The sequence below is a fragment of the Chelonoidis abingdonii genome, chromosome 3 (genome assembly GCF_003597395.2).
Source record: "Chelonoidis abingdonii isolate Lonesome George chromosome 3, CheloAbing_2.0, whole genome shotgun sequence".
Classification (NCBI taxonomy): domain Eukaryota; kingdom Metazoa; phylum Chordata; order Testudines; family Testudinidae; genus Chelonoidis; species Chelonoidis abingdonii.
In genome coordinates this window covers 67,707,202-67,733,744 of record NC_133771.1, presented here as the reverse complement: position 1 = coordinate 67,733,744, position 26,543 = coordinate 67,707,202, and the positions used below count along the sequence as shown (strand labels likewise).

Genomic DNA, 26,543 nt, shown 5'->3' with positions numbered 1-26,543 from the left:
TTGGCCTTTCTCCTGGTAGTGGAAGAGGGCCAACCAACTCCCTCTTCCTCGCCCCGCTAAATTTCAGTAAGAGGCCAAGATATTTAAGCATATTTGAGACCAGCTAACCAAACTCAGCCAGACATATTATCCAAAGACAAAGCAGTACAATACAGACAAGAAAGAATTAATGTTACCAGTCCTTCTGGAGAGTAATTCTCACAGCATTCAATTCACTTTACATGCCCCCATAACTACCAGTATTTATATCCTCACTATTTACTAACTAAAAGCATTCTGTGTGTCACCCAAGACAAATTTGACCTATTAGCTTTTATCTTGTTTTTCTGGTAGCACGGTGTGCCTTTCCTCATCTGTGCTTTGGATATTACATTCCAAATCAGTTGCCTGTGAAGGTGCCTCCCTCAGCTTGTATCAGGACACAAAGCGAATGAAACCTGTCAGAGATAAGATATATATTTTCCAGTGCCAAAGCTGATTTCACCTTTGCAGGGTATCATGGGATATATAACTTAATGTGAGTGAACAGCTGTCATAAACATACCACTAAAGGTAGCATAACATCCCTCTTTACCCTTTAAAGGGTTAATGCCTCTTTTACCTGTAAAGACTAAAGAAGCTCAGATAACCTGGGTGACACCTGACCAAAAGGACCAAGGGGAGAAGATACTTTCAAATCTGTGGGGGAAGGTTTAGTCTGTGTCTCTTGGAGCCAGCCAAGAAACCAGGCAGGGAAAATCCATCTTCTTAAGTATATCTGAACTAAGCATCTAGTCTTGCAGAAATAGTAAGTAATAGCAGAAAAGAAATGCATTAGATTAACTTTTGTTTTAGCGTGTGAATTTTCCTGTGCTAAGAGGGAGGCTTATCCCTGTTTTTGTAACTTTAAGGTTTTTCCTAGAGGGGAAATCCTCTGTGTTCTTGAGTCTTTTGTTATTCTGTAAAGTACTTACCCTGATTTTGCAGTGGTGATTCTTTTACCTTTTCTTTAATAAAAATTCTTCTTTTAAGAACCTGATTGATTTTCATTGTTCTTAAGATCCAAAGGTTTGGATCTGTGTTCACCTGTACCAATTGGTGAGGATATTATTCTCAAGGCTCCCCAGGAAAGGGAGTGTAGAGGCTTGGGGGGATATTTGGGGAATGTATGGCTCCAAGTGGCCCTCCCTAAATGTTTGTTTAAATCACTTGGTGGTGGCAGCGATACTAAAGCTAGAAAGGAATTTGTGCTTTGGGGAAGTTTTTAACCTAAGCTGGTAAAAATAAGTTTAGGGGGTCTTTCATGTGGGTCCCCACATCTGTACCCCAGAGTTCAGAGTGAGGAAGGAACCCTGACAACAGCATTGTGGGAAGACATAATATAATTTGGTTAACATAACTGTCCATGTGCTATGTATAATGTGGTGTGCGCTACACCTAATATATATGTGTTGGCTAACAAGTGCTAGGATTAGGGAAAAGTCCACCATTCTAAACAGCCGACTGGTTGCCCTGGTGCAGATAGTTTTATGGGTAGGACAGGGGAAACAGTGAATCCTGAGCCTCTAATACTGTACAGCTTGCATTGTGTACTGAGCACCCTTAGAGATTTCCTGGGACAGCTACTTCAAAAAAGGAATCATCCCAGGAAAACCGGGACAGGTGGCAACCCTAAGTGGGTGGAGGAGAAGTGAAGGAGGATTCATTTTCTCCTAAGATCATGCAGAACTTATCAGTGTACAACCCAGTTACATAGAGGCTGGCCAAAGGGCCCTGCACTGGAATAACTTCTCACAACATGATTTGTGCTTTGGTCGCAGTTTGAAGAAAGAACAACTTCTAATGAATTGTCAAGGTGGGCTGTAGCTAGAGGAGCTCTGCTAAACAGCTGCTGCCTTAAATTTTGTAGCAGATATCATATGATTGATCTTCTGCCTAGTATCATGCTTACATTCACTCAGCTTGTGAAATCATTCCCCATCTTATTAAAAGGCATTCCCTAGCTTATTAAAAGTACATAATTGTTTTAGAAATACAAATATTATTTTACTGGGTATTCTTTTCCCTTTGGCTCTTTGTTTTTAGTAATTAATGGTGTTTAAAGTGTCTCTTCCAGAAGTGAAACCAAATTCCTCTAGCAGAATTGTTTATGCATTATTTATTTAATTTTAGATGCTAGATAATATAAAATAGAACATGATAGTAAAACCTATTTTCACATAAGCTATAATGTTATGGAAGTAGTAATTATAGAAAATTGATACTAGTATACTTTATTTTATATTTTCTACAGCATCTTTTGTACTGTACTAACTATTCCAAAATACTTGATGTAGTTTTTTTAAATTACAATTTAAAAGTGAAATTAGCAGAAGAAAGAAACCAAGAGATACAAGTGAGAGAACATGTTTTCAAATAGGAAATTAAAAATAGATGAGTTGGTGGAGAGAGAGAGTAAAATTATTCCATCTGGTAAAATCTTCAGTGGAAGAGGTACTTGAACCATCATTGGTGAGATTGCACAGTGACATATGAGACCTTGGCTAAGTGGGCTGTTAAAAGTGGGGATGGGTATACAGAGAGACTCATCTGCAAGAGAAGCTATAGCACTCTTTATAGAAGGTTTTAAAAACAGGAAAGTCAGTTTTGAACTCAGTCTTGGACTGAATAAGATATTAGTTGAATTGTTTGCTTCTGTGACTGATGTACATGTTTGGCAATTATTATGGTGGATGTGAGAACCAAGGCAATGACTTTCTGTATTTAGGCTACTGGAGCCTGGAGAGTCAAGACTTTTGGGGGCTATAAAAATAGTTGCAATAGTCGAGGTGATCAGAAATTACGGAATAGAAAAAGAATGCCAGAAAAGTGGAGTTAAGGCACTTAGGTACATAGGCAATATTGCAGAGTTAATGATACCTTTGTCTGCAGACTTACGAAAAGATATATGGGAGATGCTCAGATACTATGTTAATGGTGGCCATAGAGGTATATAGATGGAGTTTAGCAAATGGTCAAATATGATGCCATTATTACAAATAATGGCAGAAAAGGGGAAGTGTGAGTTGCGAATTAAAACAGAAGTGTTTCTTTAATATTTATATTGCAGTAGTGCCAGAGGTGGATATGGTGCAATCCCCAAAGAGCTTTCCATCTAAGCAATTGTTGTTTAAGGATCTTTTTCTTGCTTGTGTATGTATGGTTAGATTGTCTGGCTATACCGAAAGGAGGACAGGAGACATTTGACATGGGTTTAATCAGGTTGTAACTTTATTATTAGATGTCTGGGACTACCCAGCAGATAACAGTGTACAGTGCAGGTAACCCCATGTTTATTCAATAATTACCTGGGGGGGCTTTTACCAGCTCCCCTCACTTCTTCCTTCCTGGTCCCTCCAGCAAATCCATGGGTAGGACCCAGGGCCGGTGCTACCATTAAGGCAAACTAGGCGGTTGCCTAGGGCGCCAAGATTTGGGGGTGCCAAAAAGTGGTGCCTCCAATTTTTTTTTTTTTTTTTTTTACAGCGGTTCCTCCCCAAGCACGCGGTTGCTGCTCCACTTCTTATGCCTCCAGGCTCGCAGCACCAATCAGCTGTTTGGCGCCGCAAGCCTGGGAGGAGAACTAGAGCGGGGCAGCATGCTGTGGGAGGACGCAGTGCAGAGGTGAGCTGGGGTGGGGAGGTGCTGCATGGCTGGAGGCGGGGGGCGCAATATGGAAGTTTCACCTAGGGCGCGAAACTTCCTTGCACCAGACCTGCCAGGACCTTACCATTCACCACCCCCTCATAGGAGAGTTAAGGTGGGCTATAAGAATGCGGGGTTGGCTCCCTGCTGTACCAAATCATAGGAGTTCCCAACCACCCCCCGTTTGTTCCTTTAGTGAACACCTCTTTTTAAGTTATTTTCCAAGTCATTTATCTGGTCACTGTATACCTTTTCTGTGGAGTACCTGCACTGGACATCTGCTACAAGGAGGCATCAGCAATTAGCTTGGCTTCCTCCTCCCCACACTCAGTCTGGTTCCCAGACATCTCCTAATGTTGTCTTTTATATCAGTTAAAAACATGACAGCACCTAAGTCGGACAGGTGAACCCCATCCTCTCGAAACAACTCTGCTGCCCCATATACTATGCCAGGATGTGACATTACTGCCCCTCCTGTGGTCCCAAGGAATTTGGCCACCTCTCTGTTCACATACCTCCTTCCCTTGTCCACCCTGGGGGGGACTCGCAGCTCCCTGCCAGACCCTTCACTGAAGCAAGTCTGATCAAGCATTGATCTGGGTAAAAAGGAAGGCTCGAGGCACCGTGCTGCCCCTTTTCAAACCCTACATTCCCAGCAGATGAGTCAGTGACCACACTGCCCCTTTTGCAGCAGTTTTCATCTCTTCCCTCCCCTACCATAAAGCACTGTTCCCTTCACTCGGCCATGCGAGTCAAACACCTCCTGCTTAAAGGTTCAGGGTAGTCATTCATAAATTTTTCAAAATAAACACTAGTAGCTCAAGAATCAATGTGAAAGTTACCTCTGCTACCTCAGGGCTACATCGCCTGCAATTTAAAGTAATAAGTCAATTAATGCCAGCTATCATTCATTTTTGTCTGTGGAAACTGTCTACTATGAACTGACTGAAATCAAACTAATTTTACACAGATTACTGCATAGCTGTCAAAGTAGCTGTGGTTATTACTAATTGGTCTGGAAATGAACCAGTGACCTAACAGTGAAAAACCCAGTCACTTGCGTCATCCAACCATCTTTTTTCAGTGAATCTGGCAATAACACTCGTTAATAACATCACCACCAATGTAAGGGGTCAAATATTGTAGCTTTATTACTATAATTTTACAACCAATAAAGTATAATAAATACCTATAATTTAAACAAATCACAATAAAAAGCTGTCCATAATGACCTCACCAATAGCAACCTATTCAACTGAAAGGAGGACAGGGCAAATCGCTCCCTTGCTATCAGTGTGAATGAGGATACCTGCTGTAAACCTCCATGGCTTTAATCCAAACGCTTTTTACAGAAGTCTACTGTAATGGTTTCTACACGTTGATGAAGCTAGTCTACTTGTTCTTCACACACCCTCTTCACACCTAAACCCTCCTCCAGGTGTGGATTAGACTCCATTATATATCCTGGCAAGGGCTTTCCACAGAATTATGGCAAAGATTAAAAGACTCCAGAAAAACAAATTGGCTTGGCTTGTTTGTAGTCCATCCCTTTCTGGCATTTTAAGGTCTTTGGAGACTTCTTTAATTGATATTCCTTACCTATGTAAAAGTGGCTTATCAGTGCTATTTTGCAACCCTTGAACCCCTATTTCCTAGTGCCAAAATTAAAACACTAGCAGAGAGAAGGAAGGAGGAGGGAACTACCCATTTTCATCAGTTAAATTTTAATTGTTACTCACTGTCTGGGAAGCAAACATGGGGAAGCATAACTAGTAGCTGAATAAGAAATAAGGAGATCACAGCTCTTAGTCTAGGATCTCTCCAGACAGGGCCGGCTCCAGGCACCAGCTTAGCAAGCAGGTGCTTGGGGAGGTCACTCGGAAGAGGGGCAGCATGTTCAGGTATTCGGTGGCAATTCAAGGAAAGATCCCTTGCTCCCACTCAGAGTGAAGGACCTCCCACTGAATTGCCACAGATAGCAACTTTTTTTTTTGGCTGCTTGGGGTGGCAAAACCCCTGGAGCCGACCCTGTCTCCAGAGTAATACTTCTAGATATGCTTTATGTAACAGTATCAACTATTTCTGGGCCTCATCTTCTGAATTAAATTACTAAACTAATAAGATTTCATAGTGTAATAGTTAAAAATTTTAAAACATGTAGTAGGATTGTTCTCCTGTCTATACTTGGATACACGGTATTGTGTTTACTCATTGCCACTTTTTGATGCAGTTAATTAGTTTAGTATGAAAAATTAAGAACTGCACACTTGACTACAGCATTAATATAGTTTACATAAAAAGCAAATTAACTCAGAAAACAATATATTGGCATAGTGAAAACATACGTCACAGTGAACTCAAAACATCATTGTGCAGAATATTCATAAATACTACGGCATCCAAACATACACTTCAAATATTTATAAACAGAGGAGAGAGTATACAGTAAAACTTAATTTCTTTAATTTCATCCAAAAGCATGTTGATTTTTTTTAAGTTAATGTTTTGATATAAATTCTTCACCATAATGAAACAATACTGCTGTGTATAAATGTTATAATACATTACTACAATGAAAGGATTTGCAGACCAAGCGCTGTGGTCTGTTTTGGCAGAATAACTGAATGCCTCAAATGCCTGGTCCCTTATAACATAAATATGTGAATATGTATGTAGTGGGACAAATTCTTCTCAGTTTCACCCTTGTAAATGAGATGAGAATTTGACTCCGTATTTATAACATTTGCTCATAGTCCTAATAGAACTCCAATATTTTTAAAAACAGCCTAAATTTCAGGCCACTGTATCTCAAATGACTTAATATAAGCTCCACCCTTGCCTATGCCAACTTTGTTTTCCTAGAAACTAATATACTATGGAGAGAGAAAATATATGAAAACTAAAAAAAAAAAAATAGGCTAAACAGATGGCATAAACAAAATGTGTGTTAAGTGGCGTACTATGTTTCTGGGAGTATCTCCATATTGTCCACCATTCATAAATATTAGAATTCTCCCAAACTTGTTGCAATAAAAACTTTGATAGCACCACACATCAACTCTCTGGGGGAGAAGAGGGGAGAAAGAACAAACTGCATGTGACAGATGTTAGCCATGTAGTTTACTGCTCTACGGAAGGTGCTCAGATATTCAATGTATTTTCCACTATATGCATCTGATGAAGTGGGTTCTAGCCCACAAAAGCTTATGCTCAAATAAATCTGTTAGTCTCTAAAGTGCCACAAGTACTTCTGTTCTTTTTTTCAATGATAAAGGTGGTACAAGAATCTATATAGAATAGAATAGAATCAAACATGGACAAACTCCACACAGTCTATATAGATATATTTTTGAAAAGATCTTTCATAATTTAATCAACTAAAAAGACCAAATTTTTTTGGTCTTACCATATACATCTCTGCTGAAATAACAAACAATTTTGATGACTGAGATAGCACTTTCTCCTCATACTACATAGTAAATCCCACATTGAATGATAAATGCTCCCGTCTGATTTTTTTGTCACCATCTATATAAGAGATGGAAGAGACTTATTAGATCATCTGTTGTATTTCCATAACAAAGTAACACATTGTCCAGTCAAAAAAGTCACTTGATAAGTTAATTGTTTTAAGGAAAGGCTAAAGAATGTAAGGTAACAGTCAAAGAAAGGGAGAAATCATATCATCTTCAGTTAAATTATATACTGTGTATTTTTGTTGTTTATCAACCTTTACCTTACTGAATGTCCTAGCAGAGCAGAAGTTCCTTGTTAGGCATACTAAGAAAAGTGCTGGACTTGGAGGAATCTCACCAGGAATCTGGGTACCTGCAAGCATGCAGCTGTGACATTCTGAGTATATTTCTCAAACCTGAAGAAGAGCTCTCTCTAAGCTCAAAAGTTTGTCTCTCTCACCAACAGATATCTATCTATATGTATGCACTGCAGTTTGTCTAGGGATACTTGCCCCCATTCTTTAGAAAATGTAAATGACTTGTCAATCGAGTTTGCATTTTGCAGAAGACAAAAAGGATGAAAAGCTACAGCCCAAGGTTAGTGATTCTTTTTATTTTTAATTGAACATAATTTAGCATTGGGAGAACACAGTTGTGGAAAATAAAAATGACTCTGAGTGCGCACAGATTTTTCTTCCACATCCTTAGAGCTTATTGAGCAATATCAAGCTTTTACTTGAGCAACAGCCTTTAAATTTAATTGTTTCAGACAGCTTTCAATCCTGGCATTTCTGGATAAAAATGCTTTTAATAGACATTAAATCAGTGATATGCTGTATTTTTAAATTAAAGTATACAATTACACTTCAGCCAATATGCCTTAGAAAAATCAGAAGTATTTGAAAAATGTTATTGGCTGTGATTGAGGCAATAAATGGCAAAGACATTTTAAAATTTAAGGTTCTTTCTTTGATAAGGACCAGGTCTTGCTGGGAACCCCAACATCATCATGTTGAGCTACTACCAAACCAGAGACATTTATTGCACTCTCTAGGATCCAACATTGACTGAAGGGTTCTTATTCCCCAAATTTTCAACTATAGCTTGGACCTTTGCTTACTATGGCACCTGATACTTACACGTGAGTAGTCTTACGTGAGTAGTCCTGTTGACTTCAGTGAGACTACTCATGGGTGAAGTCTGGACATTGGTGTCTAGAGTGTCTCTAAGGCCTGGTCTACACTGAGAGGGAGGAAATCGATCTAAGATACACAACTTCAGCTATGAGAATAGCATAGCTGAAGTCGACATATCTTAGATAGATTTAGATTGACTTACTTCACATCCTCGTGGCACAGGATCAACGACCGCCACTCCCCCGTCGACTCTGCTTCTGCTTCTCACCCTGGTGGAGTTCCAGAGTCGACAGGGAATGTGTTTGGGGACCAGTTATCATGTCTAGATGAGACATGATACATCGATCCTCGATAGATCGATCACTACCTGCCAATCTGCCAAAGTGTAAACATAGTGTTCCCTTGCTCACTTCCAGAATTTGGAAACACCTGCACCTGCTTGGTAGGAACAGACTAAATTATTTAATAGTAAAACTAAGGTTGTTTGTGGTTATACAGAATTTTATGTAATAGATCATAAGCTTTCTCTTTCACCTGCATTCTACAGGCCTCTTGCTCTTATGCTTCTCTTCATACTCTCTCCTAACCATTTCATTTATTGCCTTTCATGTCACCCTTTTTTCTTAGAAAAAATATCTAATGCATCAAGTGTCTTCCAACTCCTCCTTCAAATCCTCTGTAAAACCAAACTCTCTCTTCCAGTTGTATATATGCCTCCATAAAATGTTGAATATTGATTTCTTAACATCAAAAACAGAGTAAGAAAAAAGCTTACTTATCTCCTCAACGTCTTCATTCTTTCTTGCACATGAATTTTTTTTCTGTATAATAAATTTGTCTGACCTAGGGCCATATTCTATTTTGATATATACCCCATTCATGGGATGTAAATCAGTGCAAAATGTAAACCTTAGTTTATAAACTCCTTGGGTCAATGATAGTGTGTGTCTGTGTGTGTGTTTTAAAGCACCATATAGTTTTACAGTGCTATATACCTAATAATTTTGCTAACTTTATTTTTCTTTTACTAAACTAGTATAGACTTGGGTCCCAATCCTAAAAAGACCTTGCATGTGCTGTACTTCACATACTTAGTTATCCCTGGGACTTCTCATGGAGCATAATGTTAAGCAAATGCACGAATCTTTGCAGAATTGAGGTATTAGTTTGTTAGATGGTTTGCTGACAAGGCTTATTTTTTTTTTATATCAAGAAGTTACTGGTTCATCTTTGCCAGTAGTCTCTTGCCAAAAAAAAGTCTGAGAATAGCTCTTTTTGTAAAGCCAGGTACAATATTAAGAAATGGGTCCAATATGACAGATCAGAAAACCCCTTAAGGAAGAGTGTTAGTATTGGGTAAATATAAGCTGCAAGTATTCAAATTCTTCAGAGGGAGAAAAACTAGTGGAGAATTATGGCAAGAGCTCTTCCCCAGTTTGAGTCTTGAGAGCTATGGTCAAAGTCAAATTCAGATCTATTGCACCCACTTAGAGCACATCTGAATTTGGGACTATATATTACCAGGCATCAATTGATTTAAGAATTTTTAAATTACAAGGACTACTTATTTCATTTGCCATCAGAGAGTGGCAGTTGCTGTGGACACTGCATTGACCTTTTGGGATTGTGCACATCAGTGTGTGAAAATCAATTGACTTGTGAAATATTTAAGAAATGCCAGAAGTGAGCAACAACACTGCTTAGGTAAAGCACTTCATTCTCTTACATGTAGTGATCATTTTGAATATTTTATGGTATTGGGATACATCATCTATCTTGTCTTTTACTTTTTGAGTTGAGTGCCATGGAATATCATGGACTACATTCAACTCTACATTTAATTTAACTCTGACTTCAGTGAAATTATACCTGCTTACACGAAGCCAAAAAGTGAACATAAAGATGGTGTTGATTAATTTCCATATTTTCCTGTGAGCATCTACTTTTACCTATTAATGATATGCAATGGTACTGTACATGGAATCCTAGAAATGTAGGAGTGGAAGAGGCCTCAACAGGTCATCTAATCCAGTCCCCTGCACTCAAGGCAGGACTAAGTAGTAATCAGACCATTCCTGACAAGCATCTAACCTGTTCTTAAAAATCTCCAGTGATAGACATTCAATAACCTTCCTAGGCTATTTGTTCTAGTGCCTAACTATCCTGACAGTTAGGAAGCTTTTCCTAATGTCCAACCTAACCTTCCTTGCTACAATTTAAGCTCTTTGCTTCCTCAAAAGTTAATTAAAACAATTTTTCATCCTTCTCTTTGTAACAATCTTTTATGTACTTGAAAACTGTTATATCTTGCCTCATTTTTCTCTTCTCCAGACTAAACAAACCCAATTTTTTCAATCTTCCCTCATAGGTCATGTTTTCTAGATATTTAATCATTTGTTGTTCTCCTCTGGACTTTCTCCAGTTTCTTCATATCTTTCCTGAAACATGGCACCCAGAACTGGACACAATACTCCAGTTGAGGCCACATCAGTGCGAAGTAGAGTGGAAGAATTACTTATCGTGTCTTGCTACAACACTCCTGCTGATACATCCCAGAATGATGTTTGCTTTTTTTTGCACAGTGTTATACCTTTAGTTTGTGATCCAGTATAACCCAGAGATCTCTTTCCACTATACTCCTTCTTAGGGCTGGTCTACACTAGGGGAGGGGATCGATCTAAGATACGCTTCAGCTATGTTATTCACGTAGCTGAAGTTGTATCTTAGATCAAATTACTTACCATCCTCATGGCGTGGGATTGACGTCCACGGCTCCCCCTGTTGACTCCGCTACCGCCGTTCACGTTGGTGGAGTTCCGGAGTCGACAGGAGCGTGTTCGGGGATCGATATCGCGTCTAGATGAGACGTGATATATCGATCCCTGAGAAATCGATTGCTACACGCCGATACAGCGGGTAGTGAAGATATAGCCTTGGACAGTCCTTTCCCATTTTGTATGCATGCAACTGATTGTTCCTTCCTAAACAGAGTACTTTGTGTTTTGTCCTTATTGAATTTCATCCTATTTACTTCAGACCATTTCTCCAGTTTGTCCAGATCATTTTGAATTTTAATCCTATTATTCAAAGCACTTGCAACCTCTCCCTATCTATGCTATAATCTAATCTAATAAACCTCAATTGTTCATGCTTTGGAAATACAATGGCAAACTCACCTGCAAATGAAAAGTACCAGATTTTGTGTTTTCACTTGTATACAAAATGATTTAAAAAAACCTACTTCATCAAAACATATCAAGTATAAATGTGCAGCATTACATGTAATTTAAAAGATAGAGCAAGCAAAAATATCTTGTTTATTTTCTTCTAGACTGGTAAAGAAAAGAATTTTGGTTAATGCAAGCTAATCATCGCAGCAAATTAAATACTGAAATACTGAATAACTTTAACAGTAATAAGCAAATGCATATAGCCTGAAATATGCATTTAAATTATATATTAGATTAAATTAGCATCCTGACAGTTTTGCTTGTTAAACTAAGACTCTGAAATGCACAAGATTAGATTATATGTGAAGCAATCGAGCACAACTGATAACAAAAAAATTAGTGATACTTGTATACAAATGTTAAACAATCAGGCTCACTTTATAGAAATATTGTACCCTCTGTATGTATTGTGTGATTCAGTAGCAGAAATGAGCCTGATTAGCATTATTGCTACCTAAGATATCTATTGCATTTAGAGGATAGCTCACCTACCATTTCATTAGGTGACGTAACATGATTTAGCATGGGAGGATTATTTTCTCTCCCAGTAACTCATGTTGATGAGGTCTGAATATGATGGGATTAGAACTATCCAGCTTCTAGAATTGTATGAAAAAGAACATTGCTTTCCAATTCCCAGTCTGATAGACTGTAGCCTATCTATAACAGCTGAGCTCTTATAAAAGGAATTACAAAAGCTGTTAAAATGTTCAGCACACATCTTTTTTTGAAGCTTTAAACTGTTGACAAATAGCCAGTTCCTGACAAAGACAACTACAGAATACTTCACCTGGCAGAAAAGTTGAATATTTTATTATACATTAAACCTACTTGTCTCCAAATATTAAAATGCACATGTTTAAGATTCCCCAGCTTTGCATACCTTCTCAAACTAGACTTAAGGGCATTAAATTAAACCAATATGGTTCTTCCTTATTCCAAAGAGAACTGCTACCTTCATTAGATTCTTTGCTATTTTAGCATGCAATGAAATGAAATTCATTGTTTTTAGGAGTCATCAGCTACAGCAATTTAGAATTTCCATGGAAGAGTTTGCAAGGTATGCAAAAATTTTTTTTTCCAAGCTAGCAAGTATGAACTAGATAGTCGCCTGTCAGGGCAGGTCTACACTACGGGGTTAAGTCAACCTAAGTTATGCAACTCCAGCTATGTGAAGAGTTTCTCCCTCCCACTTACCTTATGCTTCTTGTTCCGGTGGAGTACTGTCATCTATGGGAGAGCAATCTGTTGCTGATTTAGCGGGCCTTCACTAGATCAACTAAATCGAACCCCAGTGGATCAATCACTGCAGTATCGATCCACAGTAAGGGTAGACATGCCCTCAGAGTGCACATACTCTCTTTAGAGTAAACTAACCTTAATTAGTTTGGTCTTACCCCAATGTTTCACAATTTGTATCACTCTGAACGTGCTATTATATAAGATATGTGCAACTTGTATGCTAGAAGATGCTTGTTGGAGCAGAACCCTGAGAAAATCAAGACAAATGTATATTTTTTAAAAATCCACATATTGTTTAATAGTATCAGTTTGAAAAGTTTCAATACTTCCCTTTAAAAAATTAAACAAGTGAAGTCACAATTTTTCTAATGAGAACAATTCAAATTTATCAGAATTTTAAACAAATACAGTTTTGGATTATAAGTGCATGTCATGTTGATTATTATATAATTAAAAAACTAATTTGAAAATTCTAACTCTCTAAGAGTAGCAATACTCAATACATCAAAATATTTGCAGGCTTCAGGTTCAAATAATTCCAGATACGGGGCAATGCTCTTCCAATAACTATTAGGGCAAGTTTTTACTTTATTATATTTTAGGTGCTAGATGATCTAGTTTCAGCTTTTATCAGCCTTGTGTACAATTCTCATCATTCCCATGTATCCAGAAACAAATCTGGGCATACTTGAGAGGAGTAATTCGTACTGCTACATTATAATCTTGCTGCACACCATTGACATCCATCCACTGATGACCTGAATAAATAGCAATGATCTTGCGTTTCCATTTCTTCTTGTTTGGCTCTTTAAGGCGGAGATAGACTCCAGAGCCAATAGACCCAGACTCAGCATCACAGTACTGGTAAAGGAGATCACTGGATTCATCAGACACACTACAAAATCGATAGACCAATTGCCCAGATCGATCATCATCAAAACCTGAGAAGTGGATCATGCTACCAGGCATCTTTCTGATTGTTGGGCTGATTCCCAGCTCCATATATTTCTTTTTGTGAGGGCGCTTGAGCTCAAGAACAGCATAATCATAATCCAGGGAAACATCCCCAGTTACGCCTTCAAACCAGCCTTTTGGGATCTGGGTACTCTTTACTCTGGTCCACTGGAAGGAAGGTTTACTGTCAGAGGTTTTCTGACTCCTCCCAGCTGCCTTTTGTTTTCTGCCATGACCTTTGGATCTCTGCTTCAATTCTGAGGTACGCTCACTGTGATCTCTTGCCACAGAAACCTCTCTCTTACCCCTTTGACCTCTGCGTTTCTTGCCCTCACCTTTAGATCTCATCTTCAGCAATCCCACCCTCAGCTTTTTGCTGCCCTTGATGTAATCCTTGCCATTATGAATACAGTGAGCGGCTGTTAGAACATGCTTCGGGGAAATAAGAATGCCACTGCAGCCTGTGGAAATCTTCACAGCTGTGCTAAAAGGGAAGTTGGTCACGAACCGCTTGTCAAAGATGCTGAATCTGCTGTCTATGCCATATATCTGCCTCTTTCTTCTTGAAGACGTTCTTGTGGTGGTGGTGGTGTTGGCTGCGTCAACTGCTAGTCCTAGAACATTCACATGAGTCAGGGTCCGTGTGCCATTCTCAAAAACAGTCTCATAGGACAGAAACTCCTTCAGGTCAGACAAGCTTGGCACTGGGAGTCTCCTTTGGCACTCAATTCCACACACATTACTCAGTTCTAATTTGGCTTTTGCCTCAAATTTTGGGCTGTCAAGGGAGAAAGTCCGTTCACTCACAATCTGGGGTACCTTCTTCAAGTGCCAGGTGAAATCTTGTTCTGTTTCAGCTCCATCAGTCAGACATAATATGGGAATGGAAAGCATCAATAACAACAAGATATGCCCCATTGTGTTAATGTGTGTTGCTCTGAAAAAGGGAGAATAAAGAATCAAATTGATATTTAAAAATAAAATTGATCTGATTCTATTGTATGACTACAGCACTGTACAATATTTCCATGAAAATCAGTGGGATAGAATATTAGCATCCAGGTTACAAAAGAAACTCATTGACTCTCTTCATTCATTTCCCCACGTTTTGATCTTTATAATTCTACTTCTGTTATTCATTAAATAAATTACACTAGATATAAATCATAACCCTCAAGAAGTATTTTAAGAAGCTAGCCCCATTTCCTTGATGTTCTACTTTAATTACATGGCATCATACAGATCATAGATGCATTTAATACATTTCAAATCCATCAACATCAGGCTTTGTAATGTAGTCCCTAGTCTAATTTTGTTCTTGTGTTTGTGGCTGAAAACAATCATGACTGCAAAAATTTTGACAATATGCAATAAATGCAGACCAATGTGTGCAAAATATTTTAAAAGGCTGCATAAAAGTAAAATAGCTTGATTCAAATTAGTACTTTCTCCAAATGAAAATGTTCTTATTGTATCTCATCCAACAGTAGCAGCGTTTGTGGCTACATAGGTTGCTTAGGCCATACCACGCATCCAACCAGAAAGATAGATGTCCATCCTCAATTCTGTCTATTTCTGGTACCTGTGGACAGTGAGACACATTCATTCCTCAAACTGCCTGCTTGTGCTCTTGCTTGGAAGGATTTGCTTCTGCTCCATCCCCTGAATTTCTAGTCTATGTCTGAGGGACCCAAGAGCCACAGAGCTTCAGACACAAAGGGTGACTCACAAGAAAGTAGAAGATGGCTAATTTGGGGGAGGGGTTTCAGGAATTCATAGACTAGGGAGGACACAGTCATAGGTGGCGGAGGAGCTAGATGGGCCCCCAAAGCTATTTCCCTTTGAGATCTCTCACAAAACTGTTAATACATATTACAGTGGTGCCTGGAGGCCCCAGCTAAGATGCGAGACCCATTGTACCAGGTGCTGTTCATACATAAGAGCTTACATTTAAATAGACAAAACACAAATTAAGCATTATTCTTGTTTTACAGATAGGGAACTAAGGCACAGAAAGACTAAGTGACTTGCCCAAGGTCACACAGCAAGTCTGTAGCATAGCCAGAAGTGGAACTAAGCTCCTCTGAATCCCAGCTCAGTATCTTAATTGCAAGTCTATTCTAACTCTGTAGATGGACTTGATGCTTAAAATATTAGCCAGATATGGGCTGTTGCTGTCTGGAGGTTTGAGCTTTTTCATTTACTCTTTGTACAGCTGGGTAATAGTGAAACCTCAAGCACCTGTAGAAAGGGCACTGTCTATAATTAAACCTTAAGTTAAGCAATTTAAGCATGTGTATGGTTATGCTCTTTGGTTTACCATAAGTACAGTTAAAATCTGGATAAAATGTCTTTTATATTACATATAGTATAGTTTAGCAAAATCTGAATTCTTTGTTATAGTGAAAATTAAAGGTAATAAAACAATGAATAAGGTTAGATAAAGTGATAAGGTACAAAACAGTACCTTGTGAATAAAATTCAAAAAGTGATAGCTTTGCTTTAAAATGCACACCATGAACCAATATGTCCTATATTTTTTGGACAACTTGTTGTACCAGTTATCAGATTAAGATCTTAGCTAGAACAATTAGCACCCACCATCTTTTATTCAACTGTGAGCACCATGTCCAGCAGTGGAGTTTATTACTTCTACCCTATTCAGGGGTAAGTCTCTTGTCATCTGTGTAATTTACAACATTTTCTAAGATCTTAAACTTGTGTGATACAGTAACTTTGATTCCTAATTAAGTTACTTAGGGTAGAACTACACTACTGCAAGTTACAGTGACCTAAGCACTGTCCACACCAGTGCTATGTCTGCGGGAGATGCTCTTCTGCTGACATAGCTTCCGCCCCTTGTGAAGGTAGAGTAATTCTGCCGATGGGGAAACGCTCTTCCATTGACACAGAGTGTCTTCACAAGATGCGCTACAGTGGCGCAGCTGCATTGGTGCAGACCTGCCCTTCAATTCATGCCCACTTAGGGTGACCAGCTGTCCTGATTTTATAGGAACGGTCTCAATTTTGGGGTCTTTCTTATATAGGCTCCTACACACCCCATCCTGATTTTTCACATCTGCTGTCTGGTCACCCTATGCCCACTTACCAATTTATTCTTCTTAGAGATCTTCTAGATTTGGACCACTAAGTCTGAGGTAAAGGGAGTTAAAGTGGGCATGAAGGCAGGATTGTGGCAATAAAGGCAACTAACATGAGAGTATAAGAATATGAACTTTAAATTAGGACAGATTCTGCTTTAAAGGACACAAAACACTTTAAATGTCTGAAAAGATAAATATTACTGCTATTAATGTGAAAAAACTGTTTTAATGTCCTAAAATACCTGTGTAACAAGTAGTGAGGTGTTAAGAGAGCTTGCTATTTTGTTAAACTTGTGAAACCTGTCAATATGCAAGACCCATTCTTCCTACAATTTCTCTTCTCTTTGAGTTTAATGACTGGCTCACAATTCAGAGTCCACATACATGATGATGTTTTCCTACAGCTAAGTGTAATAAATGTTTAGGAATGTTCACTAATGCTGGTTTCATGCAGAGAGACTTGGGCATACCACTGCTGAAGTCTTTCCAGGAATATGGTTGATGTTGTCCCAGCTGGAGCTATAACTAACTTTTCTCTATATAGAAGCTTCCAACAATAAAATGGGTGGGGTGATGTAGCTCTCTGTAATCATCTCTAACACAACCACAAAGACCACATAACCTCCTTCTGTTTCAAAGACTAGAATAGAATGCTTATTCCCTCTAAGGGAAGACCTTAGACGTCAAGGATTGTCATTTATAATGAACCATTTTTTTGTTTGCTATGAGTTGGAAATGATATACTTTGAGAGTTGGAAGAAGCCTTTACCTAGAAAGCATTACAAACATAAAATTGCCATATCAGAGCAAACTTGGTGTTCTAGACAATGTTTTATTGCTACACATGTTTAAAATTAGTAAACAGAGAAATCTTAAACACTAGGCTGCTTTAAGGTAAGAAACAAAATGAAAGGGAGAGGGGAGATTTGGTCCCCTATGAAAAATTCCAGCTTCTCCTCTCATTTGTCAACCCCCCCAGCAAGGTGATGAGGGCTCTCAGCTTGATCACCTTCAGCTGCACTTACAAGCCCCTCCAACTTTCCCCACTTCAAACTTCCACCATCCTAAATATTTCTCCATCCTGCATAGCAAACTCTCCCAACCTCTACACTCTAGTTCTACTCTAGTCCCTGTTCAACAACAAGCTCCAATCTAAACATCTCTCCCACTTCATACAATTCAAACACCCACAAGCAGATTTGTGGATCTGTCCCAAATTTCCCACTAATTCATGCTCGGTTGTAATTCACTTGCTAATATAGGATGGATGAGAAGAAAAATGAAGCTCAAGTTCCTGGCAGGGTTTTTCCCTCCAATGTCTGTTTAGTACAATCTGTGTCCTGGGGTTGTTGAAAGGGTACTTATCACTGGAAAGGGTTTGCACAAGGACTAGGTCTCTAGTATCTCAAAAACATAGTTAAGCAATTTTCAGACCTCAACGTGAGGAGTTGCTATTTCAGCCTGTACAGAGGTGCACCTTTTTCCACCCAATTTTGCAAGGGGAAAAAACTGAAATGAACAGTTCAGGAAGAAAACTCACTGGTTTTGGCAACTGTCTATCAATATATAACCATAGCTAGCATGTGAAAATCTCAAGATGAATCATGAAAATGTTCAGAGATAACAGCACCTGCTCCTCCAGACTCCATAGAAGAAATCGTTAATCTAGCAATGAGCTAAGAGGTAACAGTAAATCTCCATCCTGAATTCTGTCTGCCACTTCCTTCTAAACTTGTGCTGATATGCTTGATGAGTGCACTATTTACATATCTGACCTTCCAATATGATTTAAGAAAAAACAGATCTAGTCTGAGACTGTAAATTTAGGTGTGGGTGTAGTGCACAAGCATAGAAGCTAGTTTCACAAAATATGTATAAAAGCACAAGGTAGGGTTCTGAAATCTCAAACTAAACTTACTTCAGCTGCAAAAATGAATTAATGGTAGTTTCAGCCTTAATTTTGACTTTCCTTATTGCTTAAATTTGTATATCTGTATCTTAAGTATTGGGGGTAACTGTGTAGGTCTGTATCCACAAAAACGAGTCCGGTGCCACCTTAAAGACTAACATTTATTTGGGCATAAGCTTTATGGTTAAAAGCCACTTTTTTTTACCCACAAGAGCTTATGCCCAAATAAATCTGTTAGTCTTTAGGGTACCACCGGACTCCTGGGTGTGTGTGTGTGTTATAGCCACTAGATGGCAGAACTAGATCAAGTCTCTTACCTGCGCTTTAAACGCGCTCTTACTGAATATTTTATCTTTCAAGGGAGTGTAAAATGCATTATAAAGCAGCTTTTATTAAGGATACTTACCCGAAATTTATTCCTAGAATGAACTTTAAATTAAATTTTAGTTGAGGACAGCTGTAAACTCTGATGTAGGCATCTGTCGTTTTTCAGTTTTCTGGAAAAAGCCGTGCCCATTGTACGAATAGTCTCTCGAACGCCTCTTTCAGGTGGAAAAGATACATTTACCTTATGAACTGTCTTGAGAAAAATGACAGTTTATAAGATTGCCTGAAGATACTGCTCTGGCAAGTGTTTTCACAACACACCTCACTTCTGATCCATACTATCGCTAGTTCATCCAGAGTTCGTTTTCCCAGTACACTAAGGTATGGTTGTTTTGTGATAACATTTATTCCACTAGAGAATGAAATGCTCTTACATATCTTCCGCCAACCCCAAGTGTCCCTCTCACCGTCCCGAATGTTTCTCTCCAGAGAGAGACAAATGCCTACAATTAGTGGTGAACTACGAGTGCTAAACCAAGCTAGAGAAACGGCTCAATTTTCCACTTTAACAAACGTTATTTTTAATTTGTATATCTCCCAAAGCTTGCCGCACAGATTCCATGTCTTTCCAGACAGTACTAAGCCCACTATTTTCTTCTCTTACTTTTCAAGGATGAGAGAAGGAAAACATCTTTGTCAAGCAACTTTTGTTCGTTTTGGAGGATGGTTTGAACAGCTCCTAAAATTAACGCTCTGTCATTAATAAGCATCTTTCCGTTCCCAGTGAGATGAGAGTTGTAGAGGCCAAGAAACTCCCTTTTAAAGTTGCGGTTAGCAGTTGCTTTCACTTCCAATTAGTTTATTTTATCCACCCCCATTCCTAGGAATGAGCTGTTCTAGTCTCAGCAGTCTGTTAAGTTCTTTGATTGCACTGCAACTAGCCGGCCTATTTATCGATACTGATCAGCTTTGCCTGTTTACAAGATTGAAGTCTAGTAACTATACAATTATCTACAATAATACCCTCTTGTGTACAATTACTACGTGCTCTCTACAATGCACTGAGCCTGCATATCAGGGTATTGGGCACAGACAGAAGAATTAGACATATATGGATGAATTTACTCCAGCATTATCAGGAACAGAAGCAGTGTTACCTCAAACATATTTTTAAATCACGTTTATGGACATATATATCTCAACAGATAGTTCCTTAAATGCGATCCTAGAGTTGTCTAAAAGAAAGAAAATCGGTTTTAGCCTAGTGCTTAGGGGGAGAGAGAGAGAGATCGATCCCAGCTTTCTAAAACAAAATAATCAGTTTTCAAATTTAAATACCTGCTGCCTTTACTTTTTCCATTTCTCTTGCAGATGAACTCGTTTTATAAAAAGACTCCAGAGGCTGAAAATTAAATAAGAAGCTTAGCAGAGATTTTTATACCGCCTCACTGCCGCAAGCAATCTGGATAAAATTAGTGTCAATTTCAAAATATGGGAGGAATGATAGCACAGAAACTGAGCAGATGAAGCAGGATGAGATAGAGGGGAATCGCAAAAAAACGCTCTCAATAAGCCCTGCTGGGACTGTACAAGGGCAGAAGTATGAAAACTTCCAAAATAAGCCTTTTTTTTCTCCATCTATTTTTAAGCCACCCATGTGGAACAAGACTCTTGACAAGTACCAGGGAAAAAAAGTGTCTCCGTTCACTCTAGCCAAGAATATTTTCATCAGACTGGTCAGGCTATTCAGAAAAAGCTACTTTTAGTGTAAAATTCTGTAACTGGCCAAAATTTATTTATTGACCTCTCATCAATTGTATCTATTTGTAAACGCTACTGTAACAAAGAGCACCACATTTGTGGTTCAGTGTAAATCTATTAAGGTGACCGTGTTTATCTACCTTTTCCAGCTGAGGCTCCCAGCAGCTATTCCGTAAACTCCAGCTCTCAGATCTTAAACAAAAAAGTCCATTCAGCATTTTTGTGGTACAAGTAAGAGGTCTCAGGTGCAGCCCGCACTTTAGCGTGCCTGTTTGCTTTTAAAGCAACCAGTCCCCTGAGAATTTTTTCCTAGCTCAGACGGCACTAGATAGGAACATCATTGGAAAGACCGTTTCATACCTGTCAGCATTCGAGAGAAAGGTGAAAACCTGGCCAAATCCCCGGCTCCTAAAACTTTCTACGAGGATACGCAGAAGGTGCTCTACTCTAATCTAGTTAGTAATCCGTATTTGCCAGCTGGTTCCCAATTTAGTGAGAGAGAGATCGCCACCTCCAGCCAGCCAGCCAGCACCAGAGAGAGCAGCAGCCACTGAGCACAGTCTGAGCCCTGGTGACTACTGAAGAAGGGAACGGGGGGTGCTGCCAGCTTTTTCCCAGGCGGGGGAGGGGATGGAAAGGCGGAGGGAGGGGGGGATGGATGGAAGGAGAGGGAGGTCGGCCCGAGGGTGAGCTGCTGGGACCGCGTGCGGGTTTCTCTGTGGATGGGAAGGGAAGGAAAAGGGCTGGCAGGATGAGCCGGAACAGCTGGCTGGAGGGGAAGGCGGGAGAGGGCGGCAGAGGTGCACGCTGTGGGATGACCGCTCTGTAGGGAAGCTGGAGAGCAGGCTGTGGGGGTGTCAGGGACAGCGGGGGGTGCAGGGGAGAAGGGGAACAGACTGGGGATGGCAGGGACAGCGGGGGGTGCAGGGGAGACAGGAGACCGCCTGGGGTGTTTCTCTGGTGCAGGCTGTGCTGGGGCTGAGCGGGTGCAGATTTCCCCGCTCCTGCAGGCTGGGAACTGCGAGAGGGCGCCGCCCCCGCTGCCGGCGTCCGAGTGCGGCCTGAGAGCACGCCCCGCGCCTGCTCCTGCGCTGGAGCTGCGGAGGATCGGCCCGTCTCCGCGCTTGCCCTGCCAGGGCGCTCCCGCCGCTCAGGGCCCAGCGGCTCTGAGCTGGCGGGGCGGGGGGACCGTTCCTGCTTGGAAACGCAGGAGGCGCGCTGTGCTGTTCACCAATCTGCCGCCCAGCACAGGTCAGGGCCCCCTCGGCATCACCTCCCTCCAACCACCATCGCCTCCCCGCGATCTCCTGCATCACCCCCACGAGTTCCCCTGCACTCCCCCCAGCGCGCCCCTCGCCATCACTCCCCCTGAGCCTCAGCCGCACCCCTCGTCATCACCTCCCCCACCGCACTTTCCTCAAATCCCCCCATACCCTAGCCATGGCCACTGCACCCCCCCACCATGTCCTCCTCCCTATCACCTCTCCCCCTATCCACCCCAAGCATCCCCTGCACCCTTGGCACCATCATCTCTCCCACCTGTACCCCTGCCCCACCTCATGCCACCCTGAACCACATCTACCCCTCCCCCACCACTCCTCAGAACCTGAACCACATGTCCCTCTCTCCATGGCTCAAGTACCTGGTTAAACAATATCTTTGATGGTTCATGAACGACCACCAAGATGACTGGGTTTCCCTCCATCTCCGTATGGAATTTGCATATAATAAGGCCACCCACCACCTCTCAAGGCCCTTTTTCCTCCAGCTACGGATTTCACCCTTGGTTTCACCCAGACATCCTCATGGGATCTCTGGTACCTGCTGTTGCAGACTTCACTGCCCACCTCTACCAAGTACATCTAAAACTGAAGGAGCAGCTAGAATCTGCCAAGGATGTGTATAAGCATCACACTGATCAGGGCTGCCAAGCCATCCGTGATCTTGTCATCGGGGACAAGGTTTGGCTGTCCATTCAGAATCTAAGGTCAGATTGCCCATTGGCTAAATTAGAACACCAATATCTTAGCCCAGCTACAATTCTGGAACGGATCAACCTGGTGGCATTCAAGTTGCAATTACCAAAATTCCTTGGTATCCATCCTGTTTCATATCTCTGTCCTAAAGCCCTGCACATAGAACCTGTTCCTGTCCTGTTCAACTCTGCTGCCGTGGCTATCAACGTCCAGGGACAAGAAGAGTACTTGGCTTGACAGTTCCTGCACTCACAACTCTTTAGAAAGAAGCTCCTGTACTTAGTAGACTGGGAAGTTTATGGCCCTGATGAATGATCCTGTGAACCATTGGAAACTAGCCACACCACAGATCTGCTGCAAGATTTTCACTAAACCTACCCTGTGAAACCAGGCCCTGGGGTACCTAGGAGGCTCAAAGTGGTAGTACCGTCTGGAACTAGGGCCTGCACAACCACCTGATTGGCTAAGGCAATCAGGTGGCTTACTCTTAAGCCCAGCAGCTGTTCAATGCATATGCCTGTGGATTCTCTGCCCGGCTAGGCTTGCTTTGCTCCAAGTCCTACTCATGATTACTCCTGTACTGTTTCTGCCTAGATGCTGCTCTGCATCCACCCTTGTTCTAGTCATGTCCTAGCCTTGATCCTGCCTTCAGGTAAGCCCTGGTCCATGGCTCCAGTTGTGTCAACTCTTGGCTCTGGCATTTGGACTCTGACATTGCGCAGAGTGCAATCTGGACTGATGGACAGCTATGTCTCCTCAGTTCTCTAACCTGAGGTGCTTTTTACACTGCTTTGCTGTGAGAGCAACCACTTCTGGTCTGTTCACTCATGGCCTCCAACATGTAAATCATTCCCAGCTATGCTGTAGGAGTGCTATAGCCAGCCACTCATGAATTACATTACAGGGCAACCCTAGCAAACTCCTAGTCAGAGACTCTTGTCCAGAAAAGTTCATCTTGTACTGCCCAGCACCCTCCTGGATAATACAAGCTCATAAAAAGTGTGTCATTTATTAATAGAAAATGATATAAACAAATCCTGTTATTTCAAATGGAGTTTCCCAAACACACTGGTTTAGATAAAACAACCAAACCAATGTATTAACTACAGAAAGATAGATTTTAAGTGACTGCAAGTGATGAGGCATATGAATCAGAATTGATTACAAAGAAATAAAAGATAAAATGCAACTGACACCTAACTTAACAAGCTAAGTGAATGCAAAGCAAAGATCTCTCTCACTATATGTTCCAGCTATCTTACTGGCTGAAACTCTTTCAGTCAAGATCTTCCCTCCCTCCTCCCCCTTTGTTCTTCAGGTCTTGATGATGCTGTGAGTAGAGAGCAAGGGAGAAATGATTTGTGGCAACTGCCTACTCCTCGTGCATCTGACGAAGTGGGTATTCACCCACAAAAGCTCATGCTCGAAAACATCTGTTAGTCTATAAGGTGCCACAGGATTCTTTGCTGCTTTTACAGATCCAGACTAACACAGCTACCCCTCTGATACTTACCTACTTCTCTTATATCCCATTCTCTTGCACAAGTATCATCAGCTGATATTCAGAAGACAGAAAGTTGGCGTGGACAGGAATGATGATGCTTTGTCAAAATGTAGAACTTTTACCTACATCCTCTCGCCTGCCCAAGAGTGGCAACTTAATCACCTGCTGGTCCCTTTGGTCCCATTGACACCTGTCTGAGACCTCAGCCAGCCTTTTTTTGTCTGGAAACTTGTTTGTGACTGCCCTATGGAACATGTCCACAGATGTGGAGCAGGGCTTTGATAAACTGTTATCTGGGACGTGCTGGTAGGAGAAAGAGAACACTAGGACAAATTTGTAGAAATATCTGTTGGAAGGGCTCACTCAAGAATTTGTCCTATTATTTCTATACACTGCAAGGAAATACATGTTGAATTATCTGAACGAGACTCTGCTCTAAATCCTCTGGCTTGTTTTGGTCCTGTCACAATTTTGCGTGGTTCCATCTAATTAGTTCTGTTGGTAAGGTGACTGTCAACTTATACACATTTCCCAGACCTGAAGAAGAGTTCTGAGTAAGCTTGAAAGCTTCTCTCTCTCTCCAATAGATGTTTGTCCAATAAAAGATAGTATCTTGTCTCTCTAACATCCTGGGACCAACACATCTACAACACTGCATATAACAGAAACCATGACTGAACTTCAGTGTATTCTTTCAGTAACCGCTTAATTGATCTGGATTTATTTTACATGAATGGGTAACCCAGCATGGGCTTGACTAAAAGCATCATAATGTTATTGAAGTGTTAACTATATTATATACCCTGTATGAAGGATATAAAAATGTTGACCCATTGTGATTAGTACGCACACATCCACACTGCTTTTAAAACTATCATTCTTCAAAAGCTTGGACTTGTGAAAAGTATACATTACTTAATGAATAGCCATTTTTGAGCCAAAAGGCAGAGGTATGACTTGACTATCTGTATGCGTGGTTGGTTTTATTTGTTTTTGTTTTAAAGCTTTTGTAGAGAGCTCAAAAATACTGGTAACATTTTTCAATAAACTTTTATGATTACAAAAGTGTGAACGTAAATGTGTTCATGTGCTGAAAGTCAAGTATGAGGTAGACTGGGGCTAACTGAATTGCCAAGGTCACATGGAAGTCTGTGGCAGAGGTGCAGGTAGAACCCTGATTCCTATTCTGTTGTCTTAACCAGAAGCTTTGTGACTTTGTCCTCACCCACAACTATTTCAGATTTGGGGACGATTTATACTTTCAAGTCAGTGACACTGCTATCAGTACCCGCATGGCCCCACAGTATGCCAACATTTTTACGGTTGACTTAGAACAACGCTTCCTCAGCTTTCATCCCCTAGTGCCCCTACTCTACTTCCACTACATTGATGACATCTTCATCTGGACCCATGGGAAGGAGGCCCTTGATGAATTCCACCTCGATTTCAACAATTTCCAACCCATCATCAACCTCAGCCTGGACCAGTCCACACAAGAGATCCACTTCCTGGACACTACAATACAAATAAACAATGGTCACATAAACATCACCCTATATCAGAAACCTACTGACCGCTATACTTCATCCAGACCACATCACATGATTCATTGTCTACAGCCAAGCCCTCAGATACAACCGCATTTGCTCCAATCCTTCAGACAAACAAACACCTACAGGATCTCTATGAGGTATTCTTAAAACTGCAATACCCACCTGGGGAAGTGAAGAAACAGACTGACAGAGCTAGAAGGGTCCCCAGAGCAGGAACCTGCTACAGGACAGACCCAACAAAATGCCACTAGCCATCACCTACAGCCCTCAACTAAAACCTCTCCAGTGCATCATCAAGGATCTACAACCTATCCTGAAGGACGATCCCTCACTCTCATAGACATTGGGAGACAGGACAGGCCTCACTTACAGACAGCCCCCCAACCTGAAGCAAATACTCACCAGCAACTACATACCACACAACAGAAACACTAACCCAGGAACCAACCCCTACAATAAACCCTGTTGCCAACTCTGTATATCTATTCAAGGGACCCCATCGTAGGACCCAGTCACATCCCTCACACCATCAAGGCATTGTTCACCTGCACATCTACCAATGTGCAAAAGAATAAATGGACACAAATCAGACATCAATAATTGTAATGTTCAAAAACCAGTAGGAGAGCACTTCAATCCCCCTGGACACTCAATAACAGACTTAAAAGTGGTCATTCTTCAACAAAAAACTTCAAAAACGGACTTCAACGAGAAACTGAAGAACTGGAA

The 26,543-nt window shown here is 40.7% G+C and overlaps 1 protein-coding gene and 1 long non-coding RNA gene across 3 annotated transcripts in view; both read right to left on the bottom strand.

The window, feature by feature from the left end:
• Positions 1 to 26,543, bottom strand: part of LOC142046563 (uncharacterized) — a 133,536-nt gene that overhangs the window by 77,371 nt on the left and 29,622 nt on the right. The gene's annotated exons all lie outside the window — the stretch shown is intronic.
• On the bottom strand, positions 13,122 to 21,341 carry PRSS35 (serine protease 35). Of its 2 annotated transcripts, none has more exons than XM_032806068.2 (2): positions 20,922 to 21,341; positions 13,122 to 14,617 (listed from the first exon to the last, which is right to left on the bottom strand). In XM_032806068.2, exon 2 carries the CDS (start codon positions 14,596 to 14,598, stop codon positions 13,357 to 13,359), a length of 1,242 nt encoding a protein of 413 aa, XP_032661959.1. In that variant the 5' UTR covers positions 14,599 to 14,617; positions 20,922 to 21,341; the 3' UTR covers positions 13,122 to 13,356. The 2 variants fall into 2 exon arrangements, with proteins under 2 accessions (XP_032661959.1, XP_032661958.1); XM_032806067.2 differs by lacking the exon at positions 20,922 to 21,341 and adding an exon at positions 20,359 to 20,425.

Coding starts and splice junctions, on each gene's coding strand:
- PRSS35 (XM_032806068.2), bottom strand. CDS start 14,598: ATGGGGCATATCTTGTTGTTATTGATGCTTTCCATTCCCATATTATGT.